Below are 20,656 nucleotides of genomic sequence, written 5' to 3'. Positions count from 1 at the left end.
CTATTCTTTTCGAAATTATCTTTTATAGTCTGTCAATTTCATGAAACTGTTTGCTATTCCTGATGAACACCTCTTGTCCCCTTGCCTCCGTATACTAGTGCACTCCAATCAGAAAGGTCATTATTCCCATCTTGCATACATAAACCTTAATTAAACTCTACCACCTCATTCCTATTACCAATTTCTTCTTAATTCTCATAATTCTCCCCTATAATGTTAATGTCTTATTGTTTTTAACATTTAAAAATTTTCATTGCTTCCTGTACTGTATTAGCATTTTTGTCCATATCTTAACGCCATTTCGACCACTGGAAAGAGCACACTGACTGCTGGGGAAGCCACATTAAGGGGAACTCAGAGAGGAGCAGAGAGAATATTTCGGGCAGAGGGCTGAGAAAACACAGTGTGTTTGAGAATTTGCTCCCAGTTTCAAGACTGCAGCGTGGGCTGCAGATTGAACAGTTGCTGAATATTATGATACAGAGCCAGGGCCAGGTAATGAGAGCCTTTTTCTACAATATGCTCAGGTTAAAATGTGCAATTTTATACTGCCTCTAAATTTCTGGGTTACTCATTCGTGCAGACACTTGGGTGGGACAAACATAATGGATGTCTTCCATTTTCAGTTATACACAAACTTTGCATCAAAAAATGGCGTTCTATACATTTAATAATAATATTAAGGCAATATTTAGGAATTAGATATTTATAAATTTGATTCTTGGCTTCATCTACATTACTGTAAATTACTCTTTATTTCAGTTAGTGTAAACTTCATTTCTGACTGTTTTTTTTTATGGTTGCCATGTCCTTTTTTTTTTATGCTGTTGAAGTTCTTACTAAGTTCATCTAATCTTCCCCTAAGTTCATTGAGCATCCTTATAACCAGTGTTTTGAACTTTGCATCTAGTAGATTGGGTGTCACCATTTTGTTCAGTTATTTTTTTCTGTTGCCTTGTTGTGTTCTTTCATTTGGGACATGTTTCTTTGTCTCCTGGCAGCCTCCCTGTTTCTATGTATTAAGTAGAGCTGCTAAGTTTCCAGGGCTTGGTACAGGGGCCTAATGTAATAGATGCCTTATAGTGTCCAATGGCATTGCCTCCCTGTCAGCTGAGCTGGGCATTTCAGGTGTGCCCTACCCCCCTCTTGACTAGATAAGAGTGAACCAGGTACAATATTTACAATAAAACTTGGAAAGAGATATGAGAAACCAGGTACAGCTCTCCCTTTCCTAGCTACCTCTGTCCTCAGAAAAACACACACAACCTTGAATCTGAAATACTTAGAAGTATAAAAAGAAGTATTAGATAAAGAAAGAAGGAATTAAATGAAAATTAACCTGCCTATATTGGAGCAATACAAGTTCTTGATAGGGCTGCCACACAGGGTATAAGTATTAGAAAAGAAATGTCAGGCAACCATACCAAAATATGAAACATAAAACATAAATATTACATAAAGAAATAACGTAAAGCAAAATAACCTAAAGAAGCTGGCTCCCTGCTTTCATTTTTGCTTTCCTCAGCACTCCTGTGCATTCTCCACAGAATACCCAGAGTCATCATTTCAGAAAGTAAACCAGATTACATCTTAACACTATCCAATGGCTTCTCATTGCAATCATAATAAAGTCCAAAGTCCTTACTCCCACACTATAGTCCCATATGCTCTGATTTCTGTCTACCATGGCAACTTCAACTTATATAATTTATCCCTTATGTACTATATTCCAGTCATTTTTGTCTTTTTATTATTTCTAAACAAATGGTCTTTGTGTTTCTTATTTGTTGTTCATTGATAGATCAAATGTTAACTTGTCAAAGAGGCCTTCCCAGAACAACTAATTTTGCCTTTTTTTATGCCCCACTGGCACTCCATTTTATCATCTCATTTATTTTATACTTGTTTATGGTCTTTCTCTACCCACATAGTAAGATCTATGAGGACAGGAATCTTGTCTACCTTTTTTACCTTTATATTGCCAGTGCCTTGATTAGAGCCAAGTATATAGTGGGTGATAAGAAAAATTTAGTTGAATGAATAACTTAAATTGAAAGTGGCAGCTAAAAGTGCTAAGAAAACAATGTGAGGATAAACAAAGTCATTAAAGAATGAGCACATCATTATGTTTTCTGTATATAATTCTCTTTTATGAGCAAAAAAGAGAAAGAACTCATAGACACAGAAAACGTGTGGTGATTGCAGGGGGGAGGTTGGTGGGTGGAGGTGGAAGAGGTATAGGGGAGACAATTAGAATAGAATAGAATAGAATAGAATAGAATAGAATAGAATAGAGTAGAGTAGAGTAGAGTAGAATAGAATAAAATAAAATGAAGAAGAAAAAAAGAAAATATTTTATTTTACTCTAGGTGTTTTTCTTTAAAGTTTAACTTTCAAGGAACTGCAAAAACACACTATAACAACATATATCGTAAATAATCTTTTATCAGAATGTTTGAGAAAATACCATAAGTAAAATTTAATTCTCAAGAACTTGTTATGCCTGGTAACTATAGACTTGTGAATAGGATTAGATAATTTTACCAGTTACTCTCTCAATTTAAATTGTGTTCCTCTGTTAAATGGAACTTACAGATCTGTCATCAACTAAGTATTTAAAATAATTTTTAAACTACTGTTGTGTGTACAGCATTAAATTAGATACTGTGGGAAAAACAAAAGAATATTGATGCTTTTTATCATATCAGAGAGAGAAAACTTTACAGTATAAATATTTAAGCAGTAACTAGACATATGTTCTTACTGACAATCCAAACTTTCACCAAATCTTTTACATAAACTTGCATCTAAGTGAATACTAGCAAAACATTCCTGTATGTACTTGTCTATTTCCTCATTATTACTTAACATGCACAAGATGTAACTAGTGTAATGTCCATTATGGGTATATCTTGGTTTCATATTCTGCCTCCTATTATTTCCTAATAGCCCTAGCTATATATTATTCTGTTGGCAACTATTACAAGGACAAACTTCACTCTAAAGTTAAGGCCATATGATACTTAGGCAGAGCCAACTAAAAATTCTGAATTGGCCAATGGGTAAGCCTTGATTTTATACCTTAATACATTTAGACATTTAATCATTAGATTATAAAAAAAATAGGACAAATGCTTAAAGAATTATGAGATTAAAAAAATAATCTGCTTTCACCTTGTTAATTAAAGATCTCCTATAACATGTGAAACTGTTCTAAGAAACTTCCCCATATCCATCAAAGATAATACAAACACTGCTTCTATGTTTCTTTGTGTACATTACACTGATCTCTCTTTTTTTTAGTATTAACTCAATATCTTTTTCACTAAAAATAATTCCAAATTTTATTGGTTCTCTAATTTAGAAATCTAATTTCTACAGTTTTCCTTTATATAAATCCACAAGTAATAAGACTATTTAGACATGTAAATTATCTTTACCCTGGCCACTGTGTCTCAGTAGGTTGGAACATTGTCCCATACACCAAAAAGTTGTGGGTTTAATCCCCAGTGAGAGAGTGTACCAGAAGGCAGCCAACTAACTGATGGATGTTTCTCTCTCACATTGATGTTTCTTTCTCCCTCTGCTACACTCCCCTCCCGTCTCTCTAAAATCAAAGGGCATTTCCTTGACTGAGGATTAAAATTAAAATCTACAAATTGCAATTTAAAAAATTTTAAAGTATATCTTAAAAAATAATCTTATAACTATTGTATTAATTTTAAATGTCATTAGCATATCATAAGTTTATAAATATTTCCATAACATAATATGAGAACGAATAATCTTTAGCCTCATAAATAAAACAGGTTTACTTCCAAGTATAATTCAAATTATATAAAATAAACCTGTTTTGCCCTAGCTGGTTTGGCTCACTGGATAGAGCGTCGGCCTGGGGACTGAAGGGTCCCAGGTTTGATTCCGGTCAAGGGCATGTACCTTGGTTGCGGGCACATCCCCAGTAGGAGGTGTGCAGGAGGCAGCTGATCGATGCTTCTCTCTCATCGATGTTTCTAACTCTCTATCCCTCTCCCTTCCTCTCTATAAAAAATCAATAAAATTATTAAAAAAAACAACCTGTTTTTATTATTGCTAATAACCAAAAACTTAGGTTGGTTTAAACAACATGACAAGTAGCTCAAAACCTCCTGTTTCCTTTATAAAACTTAAAACTGTACCAGTCACACATTTATAATCACTTTACACATATTAACTGAATAAACAACCATAGTGATTGTATCAGAGTCTTCTGTATGTCTCCCCAAGGATCAATAAACTACAAAAGGTTGTTAAAACATGCATCTATCACAGGATGAGTGTCAGCACTTTAGGAGACAAAACCATAAAACAGAAGAGAGTAGTTGAAGTTTTAGAAGTCATGAAATAAACAATTTGAAAGCAAAAATATGTAACACCTCCCTCCACAATGATTCAATCATGAGAATACTTTATAATCCAATATTTATACTAATCATTACTCAGGGAAAATCAAAATATAAAGTACAATTGCACATGTAGACAGTTTTATTTTAGTAAACACATTTTTTCAGTTAAAAACATAGTAAATGTACTTATATGACATACTTGTATATTGTACTTTTACTTGTATATTTTTAAAAAACAAATGTAAAAATATTTTATATGAAGTATACAATAAAAAGTTAAATGGTATATAAGAAAGTAGGTTTTTGAAAGAACTGTTAACAATTTAAGTATAATTATCTTACTCAAGAATTACGACAATTTTAATTTTAATTTAGGAGACATTTGTACGAAAGTAACTATTCTACCAGTATTTAAAGATGTTTAAACAAAATAAGTACAGACTTTGTGTAATACTTTGGTGTATATTAAAAAAAATGTGATGATAATTGGTAGGTTTTATTATTTTAAAATATTATTATATAACTATAAATTATAATATAAATAAAACAATTTATAATATAAATAAAACAAAATATATTTATGAATCATATGATTCATAACTTTTTCATTTGTTTAAACTTAATTTTCATAATATACTATTTTAGATATAAAAATAGGCTCTTTTTAAAGAAAAACTGCCCTGATCTACTCATACTCAATATGTGACCATAAAAGGATATCATTTGTATTCTTTATATTTGCCTTCTGTAAATGGGTTTTATTAGCAATCTTATTTACACTTTTATTCTTCCAGGACCCTGAGGTAAACCTGTATCTCTTAAATTATATTTATGTGTTTGAAATTTTAAGTACAAGTTGCTGTCAAAAGAAATGTATTCTCCTTATTATGCCCGGAATAAACACCTAAGAGACCCAGGAGAATCGTAAAATGCAAAAGACATAGGCATCTTTGCAACATGGTCTCTTAGAAATGGCCTGTTTTGCAATCTGATAAGTTGTAAAATAACAAGTCATTCTACCACATTCATTGTTCGGGTTTTAAACTTCTATAATTCTAACACAGAGTAAATGTTATTTCATCTATTTGTTATTATGCTATAGACTTCTAGAAATACTTTCATTTATGCTTTCAGAGTCCCAAATAATATTTTTATGTGAGTAAAAAACTGATTCCAAAATGTTTACCCTATATATTTAGGGCTGTTTAGGATATTCTAAACTTAATACATTTGCTATCAGTGTTTCAACTCTGAAATTTAAATGACTTCTTAACTAAGACATTAGTAATATTTTGGTACAGAGAATTACGTAATTATGATTAAGATGATAAAAAGTTGTTTATTATAAATGACTTATATTCCAAGAATCTATATTTACTTCAAGAATTTCTACATCTAGAAAACTGGGCATGGGGGTGTAGAGGAATGAAGGCCAAAATAAAATTGGTAGGAGGCAGACTGGGAGGCACTGAATTGTCTGGCATTGAGGCAAGAGCTGAGGGGGCAGTTTTCTCCCAGACAGAAGTGCTGACAGAGACCATTGATGAGCCCTCACCTCACAGAGCTGGCAGGCGGGCACGATTTCTGAGACTCCATCAACCTGGCCCACACTGTTTTCCCTATCCTGGTGATTCCCTGAGACCCCACCCCACCCAAATTTCAGAGCCACCCAAGTTGTTTCCAGTGGCTTTTCCATACCAATGGCATGCTACATCTCCCAGGCTTGGTAGAGTAGCCTAATGTAGTAGGCGTCCTGTAGGGGCCAGTGGCATAGCCTCCCCAATCACCCCAGCTGGGCACTCCAGGTGTGTCCCCCTTGTGGGCTGTGTACACCCTCCTGTTGTAGTTGAGCCGTGATTGTTGTTGGCAAGTCAATGGGAGGGATTTACTCCTAGGCCTATAGGCTGCAGGATTAGCTATGACCACAATGGAGGATCAGCTGTGCAGGGCCCCATGCCATGAAGCAAGACTTGCTTCAGTGGGGCTCTGGTGACCACTGAGCCATCTTTTGAGTGGGTCCATTGTGGAGGAGGTTGAAGCTATCCACCAGGTGTACTGGCTCTAAGGGCTCCCAGGAAGTGCAGGCCAAAGTCAGTTGCTCATGTTCTGCCATGGACCACTGGCATGAGCTACAGAGAGATCTGTAGATGGCTGCTACTCATGTTGGGCTTGGAGGTGCCCAACTGCAAAACAAGGCCGGCTGCCATTAGCCCCAAAACAAGGTCTGGGGCTACTAAGCAACAGGTATGGAGCAAGGGCATGCCAAGGCCAGATGCTACTTGTTTAACAGACTTCAGGAAAATCTGAAGTATGAGCCAAGACAGGCCATTCATATGGAAATGCCACTAGAAACAGCTTGGATGGGCCTTCAAGTTGGTGGGGTGGGGTCTCAGGCAATCACCAGGGCAGCTCCAGATTGATGGAGACTCAAATATGGCTCCTGCCTATTGGCTCTGTAGGGGAAGAGCTCAGAAAAGGACAATGGGCTTTTCCAGCACTCTGTCTGAGAGAGGCTGCCCCTCCAGCTCTTGCCCTGATGCCAGAAAGTTCAGTTCCTCCCATAAGTCCCTGAAGCCTGCCGAGCTCTGCCCCAGTGCTGAATCTCAGAATAAGTGTCTGCAGGCCCTTTAAGAGGAATACCCAGGACTCCAGAAACCCTCTGTCTCATTGAGCCACTAACCCTGCTTTTTACAGCCAGAAGTTATAGGGACTTCTCTTCCCTGCACTAGAACCCTGGGCCGGGGCTGGGTGTGGTGCTGGGATCTCTTGCTTATCAGTGGTGACCTCTGCAGCTGAGATATGCCTCCTGATTTTTATCTGCCACATGTAGGTGGGACCAGCCCATTTAGCATCTCTGCCCCTCTAAGCAGTACCAATGTGGCTTCTTTATATTTTTAGTTGTAGGAAGTCCACTTGCCAGATTTCACACAGTTCTGAATGATGGTCACTCTGCAGTTCAGTTATAATTTTGATGTGGTTGTGGGAAGATGGGAGTATTGCGTTTAACTATGCCACCATCTTGAAAGGAAGACCCCATTAATTCTAACTTGCTAATGCTTATAGCACTTGATAATCTTACAATCCTAGGAAGCAGCTATCATCATCTCAATTTTAAAAAAGAAATAGCCTGGCCTGGATGATTTGGCTCAGTGGCTGAGGTCATGGTTTGATTCTCAGTCAGGGCACATACCCAGGTTGAGGGTTTGATTCCTAGTATGGGCTGTGCATGAGGCAGCCGATCAATGATTCTCTCTCATCGTTGATGTTTCTTTCTCTCTCCCCCTCTTCATTCCTTTCTGAAATCAATAAAAACATATTTAAAAAGAAAAAAAGAAGGAAAGAGAGAGAGGAAGGAAGGAAGGAAGGGAAAAAGGGAGAAAGAAAGAAAGGAAAGGAAAGCCTGAAAAGGTAAAGCCAGTTATTTCAGAACCAGGATGGGAATCTGAGTCCCTCACACTCCAAAGCTCTACTTATAATGTCCAACTGTTTAAATGCAGAATGTATTCCTTTGTAACATATATTATAACCTTTAACTGATTTCTATTAAATTCAAAATAAGCTCATTTTGACTTATTTTAATAGTTTTCTTATTCTGAAGTATCTGTTTAAAAAAAAGTCTATTTTAATTTTACCCGTAGGATGTTAACAATAATTTGGAGAGCAGAAGTCCATAGTTGGAATGACTAGTGTTTGAATTAGGACACACAGAACTTGTCTAGGCATGCCGTAATATTAATTTTGTGAAACTGATTACAGTAAAAAATAGCTACTTTTATCTGAATGAATGCCATTCTCTACATTAAAAAAAGATACTTAAAATCTCAGTACAAAACATTAACACATACATTGGAATCTTCTTTGCACTCTTTTAATGTTCTAACACTTAGTTATTATCCCTAATCTTTGGTTTGCTTATGAAAACCAGTTAATCATGGCAAACCCATACTCTGAAAAATTTATATTTAGAAGAGCCAATGCTTTTGGGAAAAAAACACTAATTTATAACAAAGTACTATTTTTCTAGAAACATATACTTACTTCTGCTTTCTTACGAGCTTCCATAGCTTTCATAAGCATCATATGCTGTCGCCTTCTCTCTCGTTCCTATTAGGCCAGATAAAATTAGGAAAATAACTCAATGATTGCTAATTTTCACAGGTGGATTTTCAAATGGAAAACAAAACAGAACAACAACAACAAAAAAAACTCAGTATAGCATGTTTAGCATTTATAGACAAGTCACAGTAAATACTAAATATAAGACAAGAATGGCCAGTCTGTGCATGTTTTAGTTCAGGTTTAGAAAGCAAATACAAGAACAATCAAAAGCAAAAAGGTAAAGCAATGAACATGGAGACAGTGTAAACAGAAGCATACAAGATTTACTTATGGTCAGTTGTGATGCTCCTTCAAAAGCTGGCAGAACAAAAAGCATAATGGTTGGCTGGAACAGGTCAGTTACCTTACATCTGCTATTAGAAAAACCACAAATATGTACTATAGCCAATTAAACTAGAGGTTGTGTTGTTCTTAAATTTTTAGATCAGGCAGAAAGTGATTTATAATCACTTTAACGTCATGATTTCAGAATTATTTTTATTTCAAGTATACTATCATTTTGTACGTCCAATAAGCCATCAACAAACTAAAGTTTTTTTAAAAGCCTTTATACCAATTTAAACTAGTCGTGGTTCATACACTGACACCAATGAAATGGGATAATCCTATTTACTGATGTCTGCCACTTGATGCGCTATTTAAAGCCACAAAAGCTGCACCAGGGGCTAGTAAGTGGAATCTAAAATGCACAATATAAAAATAAGGTAAGCACTGGCTTACTTTGACAATCTCATTTTCTTTAGAATAAAAAAAATCAGTTATAATATTTAATCTTTTTTTTGTTCAAATCTATCTGGTCCCATTAAAGGGATATTTCTAAAATTAATTCTAAAATTTGTCTATAAAACCAGATTATATTTCATATTCTCTCATCAACCTAACTCAAAATTCCCATTGTATTCAATGGCAGTTTTGTGTCTAGAATGATGGGAGAATATGGGTCATAATTGTCTCAAATTGTATAGTGACCTAACTTTCACTGTGACATCAGTAAGTAAATTTTTAGACAGCAACCTTATATAAGGCTTGCACAATTCAATTAAAAATCTTGGAAATGGATCACACTTCTTGATAGACAGACAAGCAGATGTATGCAATGCACTGTGCTGTAAAGCCATGCAGCAGTATGTAATATGACAGCAGCCAGTGCTACACTTTATGCATTGCTATGACAACCATATATCACAACCAAATCACAATGCGGTGTTAGATGTACAAAAATAAACATACCCATACCATATCTAGTCTATGCCTCTCCAACTCCTGGTAGAAAGAGTTGGCACAACATTATGAAACAGAAATCACAGAGTCACGAAACCAATTTTTTAACCCCCCAAAAGACACCAATACCAAAGCAAGGCAATAAACTGTAAGATGAAGGAAAAACTTAAGCAGGAATTATATTGGAAATATTTAAGAAAATATTTTGAAGATTTTTTTCAAAATAGATTTAAGAAAAATGATAAAATGTACATTTCAACAAGTATATAAAAATATGTATACAGACCTGATGCTTCAGAAGAACAGCTTGTTGTCTTCTCATTTCTTTTTCCTTAAAGATAAGAAACTTTTAATATATAATTTTGAGGGAAGATTTAGAACATGCTACAAGTATTAAAAATTCCTTTTCTGAGATTCTATAGTCTTCCATTAGATTAAAACATAAAATTGCAAATATTCTAACATTTTAAAATTATAAAAAAGCAATTATATGTAGTTCTATCTATTACATAAAAGCTATGTATGACAGTAGCAAGGATCTTTATTCAGTATCCATTTAAACTTAAAATGCAGTGACCTAACAGCACACTTCAATCGCAAGTTCATTGGCGTGACTAGATGGTCAGTGCATGTCAGATACAAATGGCACATGTATTTTTTTATGATTTTAATACACAACCTTCAAATCTAGCTGATAACAACTCTCTACACTCTGATTATAGATTCCCAAATATACTCTATAATTAACAGCAGCTATAACATTTCTATATGCTGTATGTACATGAGAGTGAGAAGAGACAATGGGATCAGTTTGAGATTTTCATGCACCATCCCTAAGGGATGTTGCTTAAAATAAACAATTCTATGAATGTCACCAATTTAAATATTTTATATAAGGTAAGACATGGATAAAATTAATATTAAGGACAGCCATGAAAGGGGATAGAGTCTAAAGAACAAAGTAGGAGAGTAGAGTCTATGTGGGAAAGGTAGCAAATAGTTCCCTGGCTTGATAAGATACATTGTGGTGGCTGTTACCAGAGCCATAGGATCAGTATGTCCTGTATTTCAGTCATCAATTATCAGAACATTGGAAGGTAAGGAGTGGAATGTGTAAGGTACAGGTGTCCAAGTCTCTTACAATTCATGCCAGAAAAATCAAAACCAAAACACCCCCAAACAACACTTGAAATTACAATAATTAACAATGGCTAATTTTATGATGGTAAATACCAGTTGATAAAGGTTTGGTTTTTGTTTCCTTAGCCTTTTCACTTTTTAACAGTTAAAACAGGACATTAATAAAGAGAAAGTTATAATTTAAGGAGAGAATAAGATTTGGGACACAATTTGAAACATAAATGACACACAATGGCTTGGGGAGATCATTCTTATCCAGCAAAACCATACACAGGTATCACACAATAGTTTGCATTTCTGATTTGATGTCTGCTATTTAAAGAACTCAAAGTGTCACATAAAACCTGTATAATAAAATAAAAATATATAAACATACACTACACATACAATAAAAGCACACATTATACACAGGTATCTCTGCTAAACATCGTCTTGGTCATTTTGAGGACAGCTACTTTTTTCATATAACTGATACTGGAATAACATCATATAGTTTTTATTTTTGAAAAACAAAAACTCTGATTCTCATCTAAACTAACCTTTATTCGTTTCTCGGCCTCCAATAATTTGGCATTTGCCGCTTCTTCCTTCTTTTTCTTTTTCGCCTGTGCATGCAAAACAGGTCTCAAAGTCATGCAACAGCACCACAACTTCAAAATAATCTCAGACTTGAAAACGGAACTACATGCCTCACAAGGTACAAAACAATATGGAACATACAGACAGTAACAGATTTCACACATTAAACAACATTATATTTAACATACTAATTTTTATTTCTAATATATAAACATTACGATGTATAGAAAATTCTTAAATTTGTAAGAATATGTCAGCTTTTCTTATCTCCCTACTCTATTAAAAGTCTGAAACAATTGAGTGTTTGTTACTTTAAAATTTAATTTCTGGTTTTTAAAAGTAAAACATGATCACAATACAAATTAAGAAAATAGGATAAATTTTAACGGATAAATACAAGTTATTTAAAGAATATATCAGTAACATTTAAAAAGCTGCACATATCCACTTTATTTGAAATAAAAAAAATACTTGAAATCTGAGATAAAGAAAGCCATCACTCAGTAACATTTAAATGAAACATGGTAGATTTGATTTTCCCTACCTGTATATTGTGGTTAAATTCAAGGTGTTTTATTTTTTAATAGAATGGAAACATAATTTTTCATGAAGCACATTTTGAATATCAAGATCATGCTATCAAATCTGAGCTTCATAATCTTAAGTCGTTACCTATCCAATAGCTTCATAACTACCTCGTAGTTATTCTCAATTTAGTTTAAGATAGGAATATTTTCTATTGGAGGGGTTTAAGTTAACTTATAATGAGAAAAGAAATATGTATATATGTTTAGAAGGAAAAAAGCCTGAAACATAGAAAACTTCAGCTACCTGGAGTCCTCAGGGAATAAATTATTCTATATAGCAAGAGTTTCCTGAATAGGTGAGAGATTATAATGAATAACTTTAACATTAAAAGTTTATTTTCACTATTTTGGATGGAAGTAATTTTGAGATATATGCCTGCTTAGACATAGTACACTAAAAATTTGTTTTTTTCTTGATTACTTGGAACAATTATTCTAAACATCAGTTATTATATGTACAATTTGATAGAGTAATGTCTTTCAACTATTAAATTGTTGAAAATTGCTTGCTATTCAACTAAAAGATTAGACTGTTATTAGGCCTTTAGATATGCTGTTTGGAGTTTTTCTTTCTTTTCCCTTGCTATCTTTTGGCTATTGCTTTTGCTGATGCCAAACAGGTCCTCTATTCCTATCAGCTTGTGGGAAAGAGGGATATATTAGAAACTGGAAAACTAAGCTGGTTAAACATTTAAAATTTATTTTTACTTTTCTAATGTTTTATTTCTAAATTAAAAGAAAACATCTGACTGTAAGTCCTGATGATTTTTTCAAAAGTAAAGAACATGAGTTTTCACCCATGATCTTCATGACAATGATATTGGCTGTCCAGAGGTTTTCTCTTTTTATGTTTTCTCAGTTTTCATTGCTAGGATAAAATGAGCTTGCTAAATAAGGTTCAGATAGTTTTACTATTACATTACGTTGAAAGAGAATTTCTGATGAATATATTAATATGAGTAAGAGAACTTATATGTAAAATTTTTGTTTTTGCAGACTTTAAACTATATGACTATATTACTTTAATTATATCAAATTTAAGAATACTACCTCTAAAATTTGCTGGGCTCGGAGTTCTTTTTCCATTCTGATTTGCTGTATTCTCTTAATTTTTTCCTGTAGGAAAAAATATGATAATTAAAGATAATAAAGTGAACTGAATATCTAGTTGAAAAGTATTTAAGTGGAATGAAATAATTTAAGATATAAGTACAGAATTACCAAAGGTTACCATGGTAGCTATAACAAAGGGGTCTCGACCCACAGGTTGAGAACCGCTGTACTAGATAGAAAAAATAATCCAGAGGATAAGAAGCACATGGCACTATTTATTCTAGATCAAATGCTGACTTTAAAATAAGCAATATGGCCCTGCTGGTGTGGCTCTGGGGTTGAGTGTCGACCTATGAACCAGGAAGTCATGGTTTGATTCCTGGACAGGTACATGCTCGGGTTACAGGCTCAATTCCAGGTAGGGAGGATGCAGGAGGCAGCTGATTGATGGTTCTCTCTCATCATTGATGTTTCTGTCTCTCTCCCTCTGCCTTCCTTTCTGAAATCAATAAAAAAAATTTTTTTTAATAAAATAGGCAATAGGTAACTGACTAAGCTATAGTTTGATTCATTTTGTTGGCAATAAGTAGTAGTCAGATGGTATTCTGAAACTGGCCTCAGATAAATATCTTGATGAATATCTAAGACCAGCTCATTTATATTAATGTTTCTGGAAACTTGGAACTCAATGCCTTTTTTATAAGCAGCAAAAGCTATGTATTTGTTGGTTGTAGCCACTTCAAGACTTTAGGATTACAAAGCTGAATTTAAGTACTGATGAGATTTGATGGGTCTCTAGCCATTAGGATATAGGATAAGCTATTAAAATGTGTAACAGAAACAAGAGTATTTCACTTTAAAATGAGATGTAAACTTAATTATATATGTATAATATGCACTAAATATTAAAACTTATAGTCTCTTTGGCAGAAACAATTAAAAAACAAAGGAAGGAATCTGAGTTTACAACTGACTACTTTTAATTACAGTAAAAGAATGAATGTACCATACAATTTGGGTTTTATACCTATCTTTTAAAAAGTGAGCATTTGCTTTGTGCCAGGTACTGTGGTAGGCACTTTTCACTCATTATCTCATTTGATCTTTAGATAATGCAGTTATTTTCTTTCATAATGGAAGAGATAGACTTAGAGGTTTATTAATTCACTTAAGGGTCACAAAACCCTTTTTTATTTTTAAATATTTTTTTATTGACTTCAGAGAGGAGGTAGAGGGAGGGAGAGAGAGAGAGAGGGGAGGTAGAGGGAGGGAGAGAGAGAGAGAGAGAGAGAGAGAAAGAGAGAGGGAGAAAGAGAGAGAAAGAGAAAGAGAAAGAGAAAGAGAAAGAGAAAGAGAAAGAGAAAGAGAAAGAGAAAGAGAAAGAGAAAGAGAGGTCAATGATATTCCTGCACTCCCCCCCTACTGGGGATGGAGTCCACAACCCGGGCATGTGCCCTGACCAGGAATTGAACCAATGACCTCCTGGTTCAAAGGTCGATGCTAAACCACTGAGCTACATTAGCCAGGAGCAATATTCTTAAGTAGCAGAGCCCATATTCAACTCTAGGCTGCCTAAATACAAACTCTTAATTCTGAATCCCAATTCTAGATCAACTCTCTCTAATCATACTGCTTTAGTCAATACTGGAAGGAAACTTAAAAGATAACCACATCAAATCCAACCCAAGACATTTATTTAGCAGCTACTTACACAACACAATTGACTTCATTTCATACTCAAAAATAACTACTTGCTGTTTAAAAATTTTGAAGGAATAGGAGTCTCCCCCAATTTCCTTTCTGCTTTAATGATTAGGTGAATATGTAAGAGATGGAAGAGTAGTTCACATATTCCCATCTTAAATGAAGTTGAATGTCTTATCAAGGCAATGCTTTTCCTATATGAATTTAAAAATTACTTCGTCTATTGATACTTAATTTTGAAAACTAGATAAGGGAAGGATATTATAATGTACAAAAGAATGCTAGGTATGGTGAAATAATGCTTTCTTCATTGTTTTTGCAATAGTAATTTATATTTTAATTTTTAACATTCAGAAGCAATGAGGCAAATCTTATTCTATATAACTTGAATTTAATTTTTTACTAGTACTTTACATATTTTAGAACAAGCTTTTGTTATGAAAATTTGAACATTTAAGCACTACCCTTCATTATTGATACACTAATTTTAAAAGTTTGATAGTTGTTCTAGATGCCAACTTACATTCAAGTTCTATCAGGATATTAAAAGTACTTACACAAATTTATGTTTGGTGATCACTTTTTAGACAACTTGGAAGTAGGAGACATGGTTTAAAAATGAGGTGAATTTTAAATAATGAAAAGGAAAGCTTTCTAAATAAGATATATAACATTAATAAGAAATACTAGTGAAAATAAGGTTAAGTATCACATATACAAATAGATCCCTAAAATAACACCTGGGTTTGAAAAATCAGTTCCAATGTGTAAACTTACCTGTTGTTTCATAATCTTTATCTGTTCTTTTTGCTTTCGCTTCTCCTCAGCAGCCATTATTGCTATGATGAAAAACCAAAGCACAGACACCATCAGAAAAGGAATGAAGAAGAGATGTCTTTCATGAATTATCCAATATTTATGCTTAAAGTTTATGCTATCATTTAAATCACCCACCTTGTTGTTTTTTAGCTTCTTTGGCAACCCGAGCCTGTTCCTGCTTTTGAAGTTTTCTCAAAAGCTTTATTTGTGCTGCTTGCCTGGCTATTTCTGAAAAACACAAAATTTTAAAGAATATCATTAACAACTTTACATAACTGTCATCTAAAAACAACCTAAAAACTTTGTGAAATTGGTATCATCAGGAAGGAAACACTTTTTAAAGAAAACTGCCTAAGATTAGAAATGAAGTAGGAGAATGGTGTGGCAGAAAATGTCATGTTCATTTCCCTTAGAAATTGCCAATCTATTTCATCAAATATGATCCCGTATATGAAACTACCCAAAAATGATGCTTCTCTTAATTCTCATCACAGAGAATAATCTAAGCACATTGCTTTTCACATTTCATCTAATTGCCACTTAGTAGAAAAGTAACTGCAAAAAAAACTTGATTTAGCTTCAGTCTTAAAAACAACAAAAAATGTATAAAAAAGAAAAAGAACCCAAAAAAACACAAACATAATGTTACCCCAAACTTAACACTTCAGCTATATAAATGGTAAAGTTTCTGAATCCAATGAAATTTTCATTAATGAAGGAGAGAGACTAAATCTCCTAAAAAAAAAAAGTATAGAGTAAAGGACAACTAACTTAGTTCTCATAATTTTTAAGGATAAATGTACTAGTATGACTAGAATCGATGGGGCATAACAATGTTCCCAGTTCTTCATTCCTCCCTCTATCCATGTCATTTGCAATGTGACTCTGCAGCTCCTCTCATCAAGACGTGCAATGTATTTTCTTGTCCCTTGATTCTGAGTTCAGTCATGTGATCTTCTTTGGCCAACAGGATGTTAGCAGTTGTGATGTAAGAGAAGTCTGAAAAGTGTACTTGTACTCTTTCTACTCTTACTCTGTGCCTTGTCCTTTAGAATGAGGACATGTTCGGGCTAGTCTGCTGGGGGTTGAGATACATGGAGCCAGCTGACTGCCAACATCTGAACAAGAACAGCCAAGATCAGCAGTGCCTCCTTATGTACCTCAAGCTGATTTCATCTGCACATGTCATGCTCAGTGGTGTACACCACTGATGTTTTGTGGTTGGTTCTTTCCCAGAATTATTGTGGCGATAGGTAACTGATACAGAAAACATGTAATGTCATGCTTTCTCTGCCAGTAAACTTGGTTGGAATACTTCTAACTATAAAAGTGGTTTACCATAACACCAAAAATCATTTCAGAAAATACTTTACATTAGACATTGTTTTAAACTATGTCACAGATGAAGTTTTAAGAAACCTATATATTTTTCCAACATCATCTATTTTTTTCATTGATTTTTAGGGAAAGTGGAAGGGAGGGAAGAAAGGGGAGGGAAAGAGAGAGAGAAAGAGAGAGAGACATTGATTTGAGAGACATCGATTTGTTGCCTTCTGCACATGCCCTGACTGAGGCTAGGGATCAAACCTGTAACTGAGGTATGTGCCCTTGACTGGGAATCAAATCCATGACCCTTTGGTCCATGGGCTGATGCTCTAACCACTGGGAAACACTGGCAAGGGCCCAACACCATTTACTGAATAGACTACCTTTAGCCATTGTATGTTTTCGTCTTTGTCAAATATTAATTGACTATAAAAGGTATGTATTTATTTTTAGGCTATTTTGTTTCATTGATCTATATGTCTGCTTTTATGCTAGTAGCATGTTGTTTTAATTAGTATGGCCTTGTAGTATAGTTTACCAAGTAGCTTGATTTTCTTTTTTTTGTTTGATTACTCCAACATTGTTCTTCTTTCTCAAGATCACTGTTGTATTTGGGCACTGTTGGTGGGAATGCAGATTGGTGCAGCCACTGTGTAAAGCAGTATGTTACCTCAAAAAATTAAAAATGGAACTGCCTTATGACCCAGCAATTCCACTTTTGAGAATATATCAGAAAAAACTCAAAACACTAATTTGAAAGATTTGCACCCCTCTGTTCATTGCAGCAGTATTTACTATAGCCAAAATTTGGAAACAATCCAAGTGTCCATCAGTAGATGAGTGGATAAAACAGCTATGGTACATTTACACAACAGAATACTACTCAGCTGTGAAAAGGAAGAAAATGTTATCCTTTGCGACAGCATGGATGGATAGACCTAGAGAACATTATGCTAAGTGAAATAAGCCAGTCAGAGAAAGGTAAGTACCATATGATTTCACACCTCTGTGGAACTTAATGAACCACTAAACTAACAAGGAAAATAGAGACAGATTCATAGCTAGAGAGCAGGCTGGGGATGAGGGTAGGGATGGGGGAGGGATTGAGCTAAAAAGAAAAAAGAGAAAGAACTCATAACACAGAAACAAAAACCACACCTATAGATTATATTCACCAATAATGAATATAATTGGTAACACCTGAATTGCTTGAGCTCTATTAATAATTTCTACCATTTATTGAATTGTATAAAATTTACATAAGCTTATTTAATCTTTATAGCAACCTTATAAGATAGGCAACATTATGTCCAGTTTACAAAAGAATAACTAAGCTCAAGAAAATTAAGTAGCACAGCCAAGATATAAACCCAGGTTTTTCTGACTCCACAGTTTATATGCCACTACTTCTGAAAACGTTTTTTTTTCTTTTAAATATATATATATATATTTTATAGATTTCAGAGAGGAAGGGAGAGGGAGAGAGGGAAACATCAATGATGAGAGAGAATCTTGCCCGAGCCCCACAATCAAGACCACAACCCAGCATGTGCCCGGACCAGGAATCAAACCATGACTTCCTGGTTCATAGGTTGACACTTAACCACTGATCCATACCGGCCGAGCTTTCTGGAAACCATTAAGAAAATTTGAACACCTTGAGATTATAGGTAAGAACTTAACTCTATATCTTTGTACAAGCTGAGGTGAAGTTGGTTACTATGGCCGATTTTCTATCATCAAGACTTAAAAGAAGGAGAGGGGTCTAATTTTATCTAGTCAACTGAAGTGTTAATGAAAGATGAAAGGGAAGCTGATGCTAAATATATCCCCAATCAAATAATGTTCATTGTTAGGGGGCTACAAGCATCATCAAAATTTCTGAACTACATGAAAAGGATCTCCTGTTCACAAAATACTTTGGGAAATAAAAAAATCTATCAAATGGCCCACAGAGGCTGCAACCTCTGATAATAATACACCTGAAGGATACTGTTCTCATCTATGATAGTACCAGGTAAATCTATAAGAACTAAAAACTTGCACTGAATTCTGTTTTAAAGACCTAAATATGTCTTAAAATGTAAGATATATTAAGTGGTGGTTAAAAAATGTGGTGTAAGTATGACCTTGTGTTCTAAGCTGAATTGATGATCTCTAAAAGAAGTCTGGCATATATATATATATATATATATATATGTATATACATACACACACACACACACACACATTTTTAAAAACTATAATATCTATAGGTATATCTTTGCGTATGAATATATCAGTCAATTTTAAGCCCCACACAAGTATACAGTTATTTTTATTTTTAAACCCTTAGGACAGAAAAACATTAAAATGTAGAACTCATACTTTTTCACTTTAGCAAGGAAGATTACAATGACACAATTTTAATTAAAAAATTATGTACCTTAAATTTTATATTCTGAGCAGCAGGAGATGTGAAGTGGAAAAATGTGAAAAAGTTAAGGACCCAATGGAGGAGGAGAATAAGTAAGAAACCTACAAAATTCTCTCAGACTCTGAGGAATCAACTGTTCCAATATCTACTCATAAGAGACCTAGAAAATTCACTCAAGCTCTGAGAAATAAACTGTTTCCAATATCTTCTCTTTTATTTGTTCATCATTGCTGGATATATTGTTATAACTATCTTTTGAAATATTAATTTACAAATATATACTATTAGAGACCCGGTACTCGAATTTGTGCACCAGTGGGGTTCCTCAGTCTGGCCTGCGGGATCGGGCTGAAACTGACTCTCCGACATCCCCCAAAGGGTCCAGGATTCTGAGAGGGTGCAGGGCAGGCTGAGGGACCCCACTGGTGCACAACAGGGGACAGGGAGGGACGTGGGAGGTTGGCCAGCCAGGAAGGGACTGTGGGAGGGCTCCAGGGCGTGTCCAGCCTGTTTCGCTCAGTCCTAATCGGCTGGACCCCAGCAGCAAGCTAGCCTACTGGTCGGAGCATCTTCCCCCTGGCGGTTAGTGCACATCATAGCGACTAGTCGACAGGTCGACTATCTGCCCCGTTGTGGTTAGTGCATGTCATAGCGAGCGGTTGAGCGACCTTAGCATATCATTAGCATATTAGAGGCCTGATGCACAAAATTCATGAACTTGGGGGTGAGTCTCTCAGCCCGGCCTGCACCCTCTCACAGTCTGGAAGCCCTTGGGGGATGTCCGACTGATGCGGAGGCAAGTGAGGCTCCCGCCACTACTGCTGTGCTCACCAGCCATGAGCCCGGCTCAGGACTTCTGGCTGAGTGGTGCTACCCCTGTGGGAGCACACTGATCACCAGGGGGCAGCTCCTGCATTGAGCATATACCCCCTGGTGGTCAGTGCATGTCATAACGACTGGTCGTTCCACCGTTTGGTCTATTTGCATATTGGCCTTTTATTATATAGGATTATGCTTTGATTGGTTGAACAGATGACTGGATGGCCACACACTTAGCATATTAGGCTTTTATTATATAGGATGGTTTAAAGACACTGTATGTCTGCTAAAATTTCAAAGATAAAAGTTTATTTTGAAAAAAAGTTTATTTTCACATAGAATTAGAGATATTTTTAGTATAGCACATTTCTCTTATTCTATGATGCATTTTTAGACATCTACAATCTGAATGTGTCTGATTTTCAATTTTAAACTGTCAGAATCTTATCTGTAGTCTCTGAGAAATTAGAGAGCTCTCATGTCACAAT

At 34.9% G+C, this 20,656-nt stretch overlaps 1 protein-coding gene across 1 annotated transcript in view; it reads right to left on the bottom strand.

Moving 5' to 3' along the window:
* BAZ2B (bromodomain adjacent to zinc finger domain 2B) overlaps positions 1-20,656 on the bottom strand; it is a 258,012-nt gene that overhangs the window by 44,047 nt on the left and 193,309 nt on the right. The window contains 7 exon segments of the mRNA XM_023745704.1: positions 8,424-8,489; positions 9,741-9,767; positions 10,012-10,056; positions 11,405-11,470; positions 13,082-13,147; positions 15,566-15,627; positions 15,743-15,835. Coding sequence (XP_023601472.1) covers positions 8,424-8,489; positions 9,741-9,767; positions 10,012-10,056; positions 11,405-11,470; positions 13,082-13,147; positions 15,566-15,627; positions 15,743-15,835 — 425 coding nt within the window.

Source organism: Myotis lucifugus, unplaced genomic scaffold (assembly GCF_000147115.1).
Source record: "Myotis lucifugus unplaced genomic scaffold, Myoluc2.0 scaffold_5, whole genome shotgun sequence".
NCBI classification, from domain to species: domain Eukaryota; kingdom Metazoa; phylum Chordata; class Mammalia; order Chiroptera; family Vespertilionidae; genus Myotis; species Myotis lucifugus.
The sequence above is the reverse complement of the archived record's forward strand: the minus strand, read 5'-3'. Positions and strand labels throughout refer to the sequence as shown.